The sequence below is a fragment of the Eleutherodactylus coqui genome, chromosome 1 (assembly GCF_035609145.1).
Source record: "Eleutherodactylus coqui strain aEleCoq1 chromosome 1, aEleCoq1.hap1, whole genome shotgun sequence".
Lineage (NCBI taxonomy): Eukaryota > Metazoa > Chordata > Amphibia > Anura > Eleutherodactylidae > Eleutherodactylus > Eleutherodactylus coqui.
Window position 1 is genome coordinate 173216037 of NC_089837.1, and position 13435 is coordinate 173229471.

General features: G+C 41.9%; 1 protein-coding gene across 1 annotated transcript in view; it reads right to left on the bottom strand.

Annotated features, from left to right (window-relative positions):
• Positions 1-304: 304 nt before the first annotated feature.
• The window catches only part of ELOVL5 (ELOVL fatty acid elongase 5), a 62104-nt gene continuing 48973 nt past the window's right edge, over positions 305-13435 (bottom strand). The window contains exons 5-8 of the mRNA XM_066603835.1: positions 11375-11546; positions 7803-7927; positions 6788-6922; positions 305-2772 (exon numbers count right to left, since the gene is read on the bottom strand). Of these exons, the coding sequence (XP_066459932.1) occupies positions 2644-2772; positions 6788-6922; positions 7803-7927; positions 11375-11546 (561 nt within the window). The 3' untranslated portion in view covers positions 305-2643. The remainder of the gene's footprint in view (positions 2773-6787; positions 6923-7802; positions 7928-11374; positions 11547-13435) is intronic.

The following is a 13435-nucleotide window of genomic DNA, read 5'->3' on the forward strand; positions in this document are numbered from 1 at the left end:
ATATTTAAGCCCTTCCCGACAATTCATCCCACACTCGCCCGCAGCGCATTGCTTTCAATGGAGCCGGCTGTATTGCCGGCTCCATTGAATGCAATGCGCTGGACAGCTCCGGCCCATTTCTAATGAAACGTGGCTAGGAGCAGATTTTCGGGCGATTTTCGGGCACCGGTCACGCGATTTGCGGATGCGCATCCGTCATGCGATCCGCAAATCGCGCGAAAAAAAGCCCGTCTGACTAAGGCCTAAGTCTATCCATGTTGCAGCTCACGCAAAAAATATCAACTCCAATAAATGACCACTATCATAGAATCACAACTTTTAACGTTTTTAATACATTAACAGACACATTTGACATGTGTATTACTGTATAAATGACTTAAATGCCAGTGCTGGACAGTAGGCAACTAAGGAAACAAATAAAACGCCACGTACGTTCATATAAGTTCCTTGGCATCATTATAACTAAGTCGCTCGCTGCAGGGATTATGGCATTAAATCTTTTGTTGCCCCATAGTGCATTAAGTTTAAAAAATAAAATAAAACAGTCATAACATCAAAACATACTGCTAAGAACTGGAAGGAAACATGGGGGTTGCGAATGTAGCTGTAGCCCAAACACTCACACAAAAAGGCAGCCTAGGAATGTTTGACATCGGTGAAGTATGAAGTAATGGCTATTTTCTTAGTCCCCCATCTCCTCATCACTAGTTTTTTCAGAACCGCACTGCAATCTATTACGTCACTCATCCCATATTGCTACCTCAATTATAGTGAGATGGCAGTTATACAAAACAGACATAACAGGTTACACGCTCATCAAGTACTAATATCCATCTAGAATAGTATGCAGTGCCTAAAGGTAGCCTCAGGGAGGCAGCAGTGCTATGACGTACATGTTTACTGGGGTCAAGCAGAAGTCTTCTGTAGGGCATTTGGTACAAAGTCCATCTGCTGACATGTTGAAACTTGAAAAAGCTACTTTTTTATGTTGCAGATAAGACTTTTTTTTTGTCACTAGGTGTCTATGCCACATTGACCAATATAGATTTCAGCACCTCAATACACATTTGTATGGTTCAAGCCATCAGCTTCCCATGAGTGCAAATTCTTTGCGTTATACAAACAAGCAGATGAAGCATAAATTGAACAAAACTGCGATACAATAAAGACACAAGAATTCTTTCAGGGCTGCAGTTAAAAAAAATGGTTAAAAAAAAAATCCTTAAATATTAAACTTGTGGGAAAGGTGAATTAATTTGCAGTCATTTCCCACTCGGACCCATCTGCTTCACATGCACACACGCACTGGCTGCAGACTGAGAAACTAATTAGCCATCAAGTAAAAGACTAAAACGAATGGCACCCTGGTCTCTTATCGATGTCACTAGTCTCTACTGTGTGCGTGGGAGAAGCAAGGAAACGTCACTATCACTAGAATACAAAGAAATTCTAAAAATATATCTATCTGCTAAAAAGCTGAGTTTTGTTTTTTTTCTTCTTTAAAACCTGTTTTACTAACTGGTAGGAAGTTAAGGGCCCTGTTATCTAAATGCTGTTTTATTAAGGCATGTTTCTTCAAACTACGTGGTACATATGGCTACTACAAACACACAGGTATCCTGTATTAGAAAATGATTTAGATCTCCTGGTACCTATATAAATGGCTAGTCAGCACCTAGAATATGAAACTAGTAAGGCAACAGCAGTGTAATATACTACAATAATACTTTTTTTTTGTATCCACAGTCTATAGAGAGGGCAGGTGCGCAAACGGTAACTGAATCAGTGGTCCCAGTCGATGTCAGGGTGGTTCGCCATCTGGCACTAAGGGGGCCTCAGTAGAAGCATTCGCTGCTCAGGGATCTGTACTTTTGTAGCTATGTGACAAAGAACAGGTAATTCTAAACATCCACCTCATTGCCTGAGTCTTTTCTTATGTGCCCGCTGTAACGCCTTTGTACAGTATTCTCCCAGGAGATACCTTACATAGCCCTGAGATAGCCTGGCAGGGAGTTGTCGCCTACTAGGCCTTTCCCTTCAATGACATGTCTACAAAACTTTTATGCAGGTTTTAAAGTGTTGCCTTTCCAAAAAAAAAACAAAAAACATAAAAATATGGATGGATTATAGTGTATATAAAATATATGTTTAGGTCTTACCACAGGTTCTATTATTAATGGCGATGCCCCCCTCCACACATTTACGGTTTGGATAATGTGTTATAGGCAATGGGCAATAGTGCATTACGGTCTAGATAGAGCAGATGTGACTTACCTGTAGATCTACAGATGATGTTTCTTTACAAGTCCCAGCACTTCCTGCCACAATCATATTAAATAGGCTGGCAGCGCATACAAAGTCTTGGCAGACTCACGTAAGCTAGTATATGGAATGGTGAGACTTGTAGAGTAGCATCTGTTACTAGAGAAAGGCAGAATTGAACGAAAACTGCCACTAATTTTATAAGTAATTTTAGATGTCTTGAGCCTTTTTAATGATGGAATTTGTTAAGATCTACATTAATTACATTATATAACTAAGAATAATTTACAGTAGCTGTAAGGGTGTCAGTGCACAGATCACTGTGTTTCCAATTCTATGTCATATCATCTGGCATAGTGAACTGGTAGCCGCTTTCTCTCCTCAATCCCTTCTTTGTTTACGTTGCTTGACGTTGTCCTCCAGGGATGAAAAGCCGTTTGTGTGTCCGTTCACCGCAGTCACTGAGCCGTTCTGGTAATCCTTTCTTCTAGAAGAGGCTTTCTTGTATGTCTGTAATGAAATGGCAAAATGTCAGGTCTCTTCCCTGAGTAGTTTATATTTGCTAGCAAAAAGTAAATCTAAGTCCACTTCCATTAATATTAATGGCGATACATAATCTTGTGATACTGAAGAGACTTCTGCTTTTCCCTTAAATAGTCACTATTCAACAAAATTGTGCTTAGTCTGGGGGAAAATGTGTGTAAGTGGGTAAGTGGCTGGCTCAGTGATAGGAAGCGGAGGGGGGTTATAAATGGTACATTCTCGGACTGAGTCACCGTTACTAGTGGGTACCACAGGGGGCGGTACTGGGCCCTATTATTTTTAATATATTTATTAACAATGTTGTGGAGAGATTGTAAGTAAAATATCAATATTTGCAGGTGATACGTAACTATGTAAAGATATCAAGACAAGAGAGGACAGAAGGAGGTTGCATATTGATCTGGATAAGTTGGGGGCACAAAAATGGCAAATGGAGTTTAAGACTGATAAATGTAAGGTTATGCACATGGAGGAAATATATGTCAGAATTACACACTAAATGGGGAACCACTGGAATACACCCACATGCAAAAGGTCCTGGAGATTTTAGTTAACTGTAAGCTTAACTGGAGCAACCAGTGTCAGGCAGCTGCTGCCAAGGCAAATAGGATCATGTGGTGCATCAAAATAGGTCTAGCGGCACATGATGAGAACATTGCTCTTCCTCTTTACAAATCACTAGTCAGACCACACGTGGAATATTGTGGATCGTTTTGGAAGTCAAGAAGGATATATCAGAGCTTGAGCGGGTACAAAGACAGCAACTAAAGTAATAAATTAAATGGATGGACTACAATAGCGAGAGAGGTTATCAAAACTGGGGTTATTTAGTTTAGAAAAAAGATGGCTGAGGGGCGACCTAATAACTATGTATAAATATATCAGAGGACAATACAGAGATCTCTCCCATCATCTATTTATACCCAGGAAACATCCTCTACGTCTTGAGGATAAACAATTCTTGTACCGACATAGAAGGGAGTTCTTTACTGTAAGAGCAGTGAGTCTATGGAACTCTCTCCCTGAGGACGTGGTGTGGAATGTATTACATGTTGGATAAATACAATCAGACAAATATGTGTCAGGAGTGCTGTGGGATTTTTGTCTGTATCAATATTACATATAGTCGCTGATTACATCAGTAGGGTTGTTGATTCAGGGATTTATTCTAATTGCCAGATTTGGAGTTGGGAAGGATTTTTTCCCCTAAAATGAGGAATTGGGTTCTACCTCATGTGTTTTTTTGCATGTCATTGGATCAACATTGCAGGATAATAGGCTGAACTGGATGTACATCCTGTATGCATTTTTTCACCCTTACAAACTAAGTAATTAGCAAACATGAAAACCACGTTACCTAAAATAATGCTTTGATGCTGATCACTCTGAAATGCTGCCCCCTAGGAGTATCTCTGCCTTCTAATTTGCTATATGCCTGTTAAGTGATGCCAGTGTCTGCTACAGTACAGTCACGGCGGGTTATGAATAAGCACAATTCATCTTTCGTTGTGCGCAGTGAGATCAGCATCTAAGTTCTTAACAACCAGCTAACATTAGCTCCTAAGGGGCAAACCACTGAAATCAGCACATCTCTCACTTCTTGATGCAGCTCCATGTCTCATCACAATACATACAGTGGAGGGGACATTTCGGCCATACGACCTTCCTCAAGCTCGGGACCTGAGAGTGGCCATATTATGGCCAAGATTTTGCCTCCGCTGTATGTAGTTTTAGGAGATATGAAATAAAGGTGATTTTGTCCTGACAACTCTTATCTAAAGTTTGGTGTATTTGCATACTTGGTCGAATCTTGGAGTGGTAATGGAGTTCTTGGCCACTTGTGCACAGCTATGGTGCTGGAGGATGATCTCTACTGTTTAGGGCAGGATAAAGAAAATGACAGCTTCCCTTTAAGCAGAGAAATTGGAATGTACGACAGATTCACATGTGTAAATACTTCAATACTATGTTTTATAGTACTTTATTCTAGTCCTTGGGAATACATCAGTACTCAAAATATATTTATAGTGTCCTGTCTTCAGTTTGTCTATTTTAGGAAGAGAACAAATGTCACTAAAGTTGGGAATTCTAAGCTCAGCTGAGTACTCTAAGGAATTATACAGAGAACCTTGCCGGCCCAGGCAATGTCATGTTCAGTAATGGCAGATAGAAGGCAGTAGTCACCAGTGCCTCTTATTGGTAGAACATAACGGAAATGCATTTGTAGCAATGTTATACCTTAAGTAAAATGTGATTGTTTCCAGTAAGGCTGGTTTCACATGAATGGGATTTTCACTCACTCTTTTTAATGGAGTTATACGCGTGAACGACTTTTTGCAACATCTCATTACGATGCAGGAAAAAAATTGCTGCTCATCCTATGTTTGGGCATAGCCTCGCATTACACATTGTTCTCAATGGGGCCGGCGGCAGCATCGCACCATGGGCTTGGTGCATGTGGTACGATGCGATGTTTCCCCATTGAAAACAATGCGAGACACTTCCCTGAAGTGATGCGAGACATTTTTGATACACAAACGCCTTGCATACACAGAGAAATTGCATTTGGTGAACATCATATCGGGCCATAATTTACGGCCCGATATCGCACTCGCCCATGTGAAATTTGCCTAAGGCCTCATGCACACGGCACGCACGGATTCTGCGTAGTGAATCCCGCACGGAATCCGTCCGTAACCACATTTTTTTTCATTCTCTGTACTGCGGATGGGCTGGCACATGTACAGTTCAGATTTCTCAGTGTTGTTGCTAGGCAATGACTTGGGTCTCACGACCTTTCCGGAGTTGACATTCTGCAAAGGCTGTGGGTCAGACAGCTTCCATTGACTTCAATGGAAGTTTATCTGTGCGCAAAATGCACTGAAAAAGAGTGATTTCTGCTCTTGTGCATGGAAGAATCACTTTTACATTACATGCTATAGATAGATGTTGCTGCGGAATCCGTGGGCAGACGCCCGCCATGGATTCCGCAGCAAAAACCTGCCCGTGTGCATTTGGCCTAAGAGAAACAAAATAATCTTGTAGAAATAATAGCTTTTAATGGCTAACAAAAATACATAATGTTATAGCGTGCTTTCAGACTTATTTAGTGTTCTTCCTCAGGCATAATGTAACAGATCCGAAGACGTATAAATACGTCTTCCGAGCGGGGAGATACTCGCTAAGGAAAATGCTCGATCGAGTAATTGTCCTTAGCAAGTATGCTCGCTCATCTCTAGTGTTAGCCAGTAGAGCAAAGTGTGATTGTTCCCAGCGAGAGAAACCAAGTAATCTTGTAGATATGATACCTTTTAATGGCTAACAAAAAGACTAATTAAAGGGGTTGTCTCACGCCGAAACGGTTTTTTTTTTTATTCAATAGGCCCCCCGTTCGGCGCAAGACATGCATGTGTTAAAAAAAAAAAACGGGTAGTACTTACCCGAATCCCCGCGCTGCGGCGACTTCTTCCTTCTTCTTACTTACCTTAGTAAGATGGCCGCCGGGATCTTCACTGTGCAGTCCATTGCCGATTCCAGTCTCCTGATTGGCTGGAATCGGCACACGTGACGGGGCGGAGCTACGAGGAGCCGCTCTCCGGCACGAGCGGCCCCATTCAGAAGACAGCACAGCGCAAGCGCGTCTAAAATCGCCAGAAGAGGCGATTTTAGACGGATCCATGGAGACGAGGACGCCAGCAACGGAGCAGGTAAGTGAATAACTTCTGTATGGCTCATAATTAATGCACAATGTATATTACAAAGTGCATTAATATGGCCATACAGAAGTATATAACCCCACATGCTTTCATGAGACAACCCCTTTAAGTATTTACTCCTCTACTCATCCTGTTCTGGTACTGCTTTACTGTGCAAATTAATCACACCATGTCTATGCCTATATATATATATATATATATATATATATATATATATATACACACATATTTATAAAAACACTGTTTCAAAACATTTTTCTTTTTACCTGAATGTAGAAATTGGTAAAGAGGATAATAAGAGAGATCATGTAGCAGTTCTGGAAATACAGCCAACCCATGGGGAATGCACAGCGCCAAATCATCGCACAGCTGGTTTGAGTCATTGTCAGGACGAACTGGGTCTGGTAAATGAGAAAAAGCATAAAACGGATTTTCTTATATTCTTTAAATATGAAAATAAGTGCCATTTATAAGATATGTAATATTCACACAAAACACCGCAATACACTGTACAGAGAAAAGAAGCTGCGAAAGAAAGTCATTAGTCCACCTCATTACATAGTGGTAATTAGATCTCATCAAAAACATGGACTACGGGTTTGTCAAACGTAAGTTAATGTTTCAGTATAGCGGTTGTTGGAACATAGAGGTGGTGATTGGAGATAACTTACAGTTATAAATACAAAAAGTCTGTCCAACAGCATATAAAGTCCCATATGGCTCCTTACAAAGTGTACCGCTGTACAATGCTATGTATGGTGCTGTATGTAAGACAGCATCAGACAGCAAACCATATCTGTATATCTCTGTGTGAAATGGGAGCTACACACAAGTGTGATACAGCCCTGTCTCCAGAGTTGTAGTATTGCATGAGGCCTATAGAACCATTCCAGGCAAAAATGGTAAGTTGTCCATCATTTAGGTTAATGTGTTCAAGAACATTTTCTGTACTGAAGCATCAAGCTCTTTTATTTCTACAACACACACAGTTTCCAGGGCAGGAAATGTGTTGGCGGTATGTAATTACCTCTCGCTGCACGCGTTCTGTGTAACACACCCCATGTAACTGGTTTGCAGAAGACGGAGCTATAATCTCACACGGCTGCACTATGTAAATGTGGTTACTATACGTGTAAGAGACTGGGATCATGTCATTATGAATAGATGTAGATGTGAGATCACTCAATACTTCATTCTTCAGTAAAGCAGCCTCAGCTCTGTAAATTCCAATCAGTTTAGTGTAAGCTGCAGCAGGTAGGACTTGTTGAACGGAAGGCTTACCAGCTGGCACTGGGTGATGTATTTCTTCCACCACAGATAAGGCCGCATGGATGGAATAGCTGAGAGTCCATAGTAAGAGTACATGAGCACATGAATGAAGCTATTCAGAGTGGCACCAAAATAAGCTAGAAAAACACAAAACATCCAAAATAAATAGCTAATAAAACACATTATATAAATGACTGTTAGGCTGGGTCCCCACGGGGCGTAATTACCGCAGAATATTCGTGCAGACTTTCTGCATGGAAATTCCGACTGCGGCTTTTTATCCCGGGATGAAGCAGCAAAGTGGACGAGATTTGCAAAAATCTCATCCACATGCTGTGGCCAAGCCGCGCTGAAATTGACATGCTGCGCGGAATTCAAAGCCGCGGCATGTCAATTCTTTCCCTATTTCCGCAGCGGCCTCTCTATGGGGAGAGATGGCTGCAGCAGGATGCAGGCAGCGAAGCAGCTCCAGAATCCGCGGAGAAAGGTAGCGTGTTTTGAAGCTGCATTTCTCCAGCGGGAATCTCGCAGTATTTCCGTTCAGTCTTTACGTGAGATTTCGGTCCTGTGTGACCCCAGCCTTATAGTGAACGTCATTATTTATATACTCATTATTATGTAGCCAGGAATAGGCCAATGTTAAAGAACAACTGACTGGATTATTACACAAGACATGGCTATTGTAGTAAATACTTGCATTTCTCTCAGAACGACAATTTTGGAGCATTTTCTTAGAAATCCATACTGCTTTGTTCCTCTGTTAAACTTTAATTTGGTCATAAATCAGCTTAGAAGTCTGTTCATTGGTCGGCACATTCCTCTCGTTTAGGGTTTTGTAACACTTGCATCTGTGAATGCGGACGTGTGATACATCTCATAGTACATGTGTTTACATACTGGGCCCGCTTGAGTACATATTTTATTCGTAAGGCAGCAAAAGAGGAATCCCCGCAGCCGGGCGGTTCCATCTCTGGATGCAACCCAACAGCACCAGACGGACCCCATTGACTATGTATGCATCACTTTTTCTTCCGGTATTCACAGTCGGTTCTACGATGGAACCTCTGACCGGAGGTTCTGACACACGTGAAATCACCCTAAGTTTAGCTTGCAATTTCTATATTTTGTCCAAAATATTAACCAATACCTCATATACATCATTATTTCTGCAGCATGCCTCTGGCTTTAAATGCTGGGGAAGTCTGGGGTGTCAGCGCCAGTGTGGTTCACTTGTGATGCCATTAACAGGTAGTAAGACTGCATGGTGCACTACATATATCAGTGGGACTGACACCTTTTGTATGCCTTATCTATGTGCAAGTAGGTGTGTGAGTGGTTGCTCATCGGTATGTGCAAGCTCCTCTATATAGTAATGTTTCCATCTGCCTGCTGAGGGATGTGATGTCTATACCTGCCATTATATTAGCTATTAGTATATCAGTAAGTATGGCCGCATCCTGTGGTTTTTTATTTAGATTTGGGCAGCACAGAAGCGGTTAGTGGTGTTCAGCATATATATTCAACTTTGAAAACCCTGATCTACGATTTTTATATAGATTTTGTGTGTATACCTCTACTTAGACCTCATGTCCACGGGCAGGTTGGATTCCACAGCGGACTGAGGACCATGCTTACCTGCTCGAATCTTCACTATGGATGTGTGCGGAAGTGCCGGCCGTTGCACCACCGCACATGCGCAGTAGAGATTATATTTTTTAAATCTTGGTCTTTCCCGTGGAATCTGCAGCCCGTCCGCAATTCAATTGCGGACAGGCTGTGGATTGGACGGCTTCCATTGACTTCAATGGAAGCCATCCATGCGGGATCCGCAGCAAAATGCAGCATGCTGCGATTTGTTTTCTGGACCAGAAGGTCTGCAAAACAAATCCGCATGCTTTAATTAAACTGTGGATACCCATGTTTCCCTTTGGGCAGCTGCCCCGCACGTATCCCACAATTCAAATTTGCCCGTGGACATTGGGTCTAACTAACATGCAAGTTTTAGGTTTTAATATATGTTTTTAATTCATACATGAAATTAATACATGAAAGTGGATATGGCTGTCAATAGGCCATCAATACAACTGCAATCAGGAGGTTGTGTGCTTTCAGGAAATATATAGGATTTAGGGGTGCACTTACTTTTCAGTATGCAATATTTGTATTTTATAGGCTGGTACTTAAAAAAAAAGGTCAGCTTAAAATCAGACTTTTGGCCTTACGGGTTCTGGTGATTGTATGAAGATATGTGCACACAGAGGTAGGCCTAAGTGCTATATGGGAACTCTGCACATGTTGACCCCTCAGTTTTAGGAGGTACTATGCAGCTAATTTTATACTTGGATCTCACTTTTGACCTCTAATGGCAATTTTTAAGCTTTTTTTTCTTACATTAATTACACCTTGAGGGAAAATTGCTTCAATGCCTGCGTGTGTAGAGTCCTTAGAGACATTTTGACAAAGTGACAGGAGTCTACTTTCAGCAAATATAAGGATAAAGAGGTAATTTAAAGGGGTATTTCTGTCGAATGACTGTTAATCAAATGTTATTATTGATTGTAATGTGGCCCTTGGGCCTCCTTCCTGGGGCTCCACTATGGCCCTCCTTATATTACAGAGGACAGTTGAAGAACAATGAGCTGGAAACCTGTAGCTTGGCCTTTGCATTTTATGGAAACTCATCACACAGGAACATTTCAGTAATATACAAAACAGGCTGGATGGAAATCAAGCTGCTCTCCTTCTGCGGGTTTTATTTTTTGTCATTCCAAAAACAAGAACAAAACTTTGAGGTTGTGATTGGCAAACCAGAGGGGTTTGGGGGAGATATGAAGAGGATGTTAATGGAGAACTGGACCCAGCCTTACTTTAAATAGGGTCTACAGCAAGTAAAATACATAGAAGTAAAAAAAGACATACAAATAACGCCCATAACCGTTTCCATAAACAGACTTAAATAACATGTTAAAGGGGTTGTCCCGAGGCAGCAAGTGGGTCTGTACACTTCTGCATGGCCATAATAATGCACTTTGTAATGTACATTGTGCATTAATTATGAGCCATGCAGAAGTTATAAAAAGTTTTATACTTACCTGTTCCGTTGCTGGCGTCCTCGTCTCCATGGTGCCGACTAATTTTCGCCCTCCGATGGCCAAATTAGCCGCGCTTGCGCAGTCCGGGTCTTCTGCAGTCTTCTATGGGGCTCCGTGTAGCTCCGTGTAGCTCCGCCCCGTCACGTGCCGATTCCAGCCAATCAGGAGGCTGGAATCGGCAGTGGACCGCACAGAAGAGCTGCGGTCCACGGAGGAAGAGGCCATCTTCAGCGGTGAGTAGAGAAGTCACCGGAGCGCGGGGATTCAGGTAAGCGCTCCGGTGAGCTTTCTTTACCTCCCTGCATCGGGGTTGTCTCGCGCCGAACGGGGGGGGGGTTGAAAAAAAAAAAAACCCGTTTCGGCGCGGGACAACCCCTTTAAGGGAATTTTTTAAATGCCTATTCACAATAATTTTATAACACGCAATGCCCAAAATGGAGCAAAACCAACATATGTGAACATTGCCTAAGGAACATCTCTATTAGTACTCACAGTGTCCACAGGGTACCCAGTTCATAACAAACCACCAGATGTTAAGCATGGATGCATGGTGATAGACATGTAGGACGGTGATTTGGTGGTTGTTCTTGCGGAGAATGAAGAAGAAAGTATCCATGAACTCAATGAGCTTGGAAAAGTAGTACCACCAGAGGACTCGAACTATCTGTTGCAAGAAATGACTTTGCGTTAACAAATATTTATGTGTTTACAGAAAACACATCTACCCCCCCCCCCCCTCAACAGTCATGTTAAAACTGGAAAAACACTCTGGAAAATGTCACTTTTTTATTGCAGATTTTGAATTTATGACGCATGTAAATATATTTGGCGCAGAACTCCATTACCATAAGTGCATTTTTACCCCCTTAGTAGCATAACTAATTTTAGTTGTGTTCCAGCAGTTATTACCTTGTTTTTTACAATGTAGCTATATGACAGCTTGCATTTTGCGGGACAAGTCCGAGCTTTTATAGAAACCAATTGTGGGTACATGTAACGTATTGAATACTTTTTTTCTTGCTGGGGGCAATGGAAAAAGGCTATCTCACGATTGTTTTCGCAATTAATCTTTATAGTATTCACAGCATGGTATAAATATTATGTTACTTTTATTCTACAAGTCATTGCACCAAATTTATAAAAGTTTTGTTAGATTTTATCACTTCTGCACAGTATAAACAGTTTTTTTTCTTTACAAATATACGTTTTGTGCCCCGTCTCAACTTTAATAGCAAAAATGGGAAAACTCGTCCCTCTGTTTCCGACCACTTCAGTGCGGGGCTCTTTGCATAGCTCTTATTGAAGTGAATGAGTACTACAGAAACGGTGTAGCACAGCGTGCTACACTATTTGCGTAAGTCCCCGAGTTACAGATGTACTATGCTGCCTCCATAGCTCCCATTTATTTAATGGGAGCTACGCAAACAGTGCTGCACTGAGGTTGTTTTCATAGTTACCGGCCAGGTGGCTTGTATCTATAGCAGTAGATTCCCATCTTGGCTATGAAAAGCCCAGATGGGAATCCCCCTTTACTTCAGAGTTTTACTGGTCTTTTGTTAATCGAGAACAATGTATTGTGCTTCTTCAGATGCCCATTACACACATGCTGTGGGTTTCCATCTCAAATGCCAAGAACGCTAATAAGATGGAACCCTGGAATATTAAAGCCATAGGCTTTAATATTCGAAACACAGACCACTTTAGTCTAGTTGCACATGGGATCTGTTTGCTTCTGGTATTTTAGAAGGGCAGGAAAGCATAGATGACCATACGTTTCTATCCTAAAATACTGGAAGCAAACCAAAATCTTTTGAAACAGACCTCAAAGTGGTCTACACTTTAAATATTAAAGGGGTTGTCAGCTGTAAATGGTCTATCTACAGAGCAGCTCACCAATAGCAGACTGGTGGGGGGTTGCCTCTTGGGACCCCTGTCTGTGAGCTGTTTGCTGGACAGATGCACTAATGCAGGGGTCCCCAACCGCCGGGCCGCGGACCGGGGGCGGGCCGTTGGGTGTTTAGCGCCGGTCCGCGGCACCGCCGGGAACTTTTACTCTAAACACAAGGCCCGCTGCCTTGTGCTATGTGGCCCGCGGCGTGCCGACGCCGCTGACCACCGAAGCGATTACCAGCAAGGTACACCTACAGCTGTCATATCACACGTGATATGGGCATATCTCATTACAGTCATCACACTACATCCCTGGACTGTAGAAGTCAAACAAAAATAAAAGAACTTACAAAGTGTCATTCTTATATTCAATGGGACAGATTTACTATTCAGCTTACAACAGTAATTTGCGCCAGAAAACTATCTAACAAGCTTTCTAACACATTTCTTATGTGTGTTTAGCCAACTTTTGGATACTTTTCCTGGCTCGTCTGAAATGAAGGCATGGCCTTGTTAATAAAAGGGGGCGTGGCCTAACTTGCATCAACATTTTGGTGCAATTGTTGGCATAAATTAAGACAACTAATAGGGGGTATAAAGACAGTCATACAATTCAACCTATTTACCATCCAGCATGAGGCGCTATAATGAACTGGCACGTTT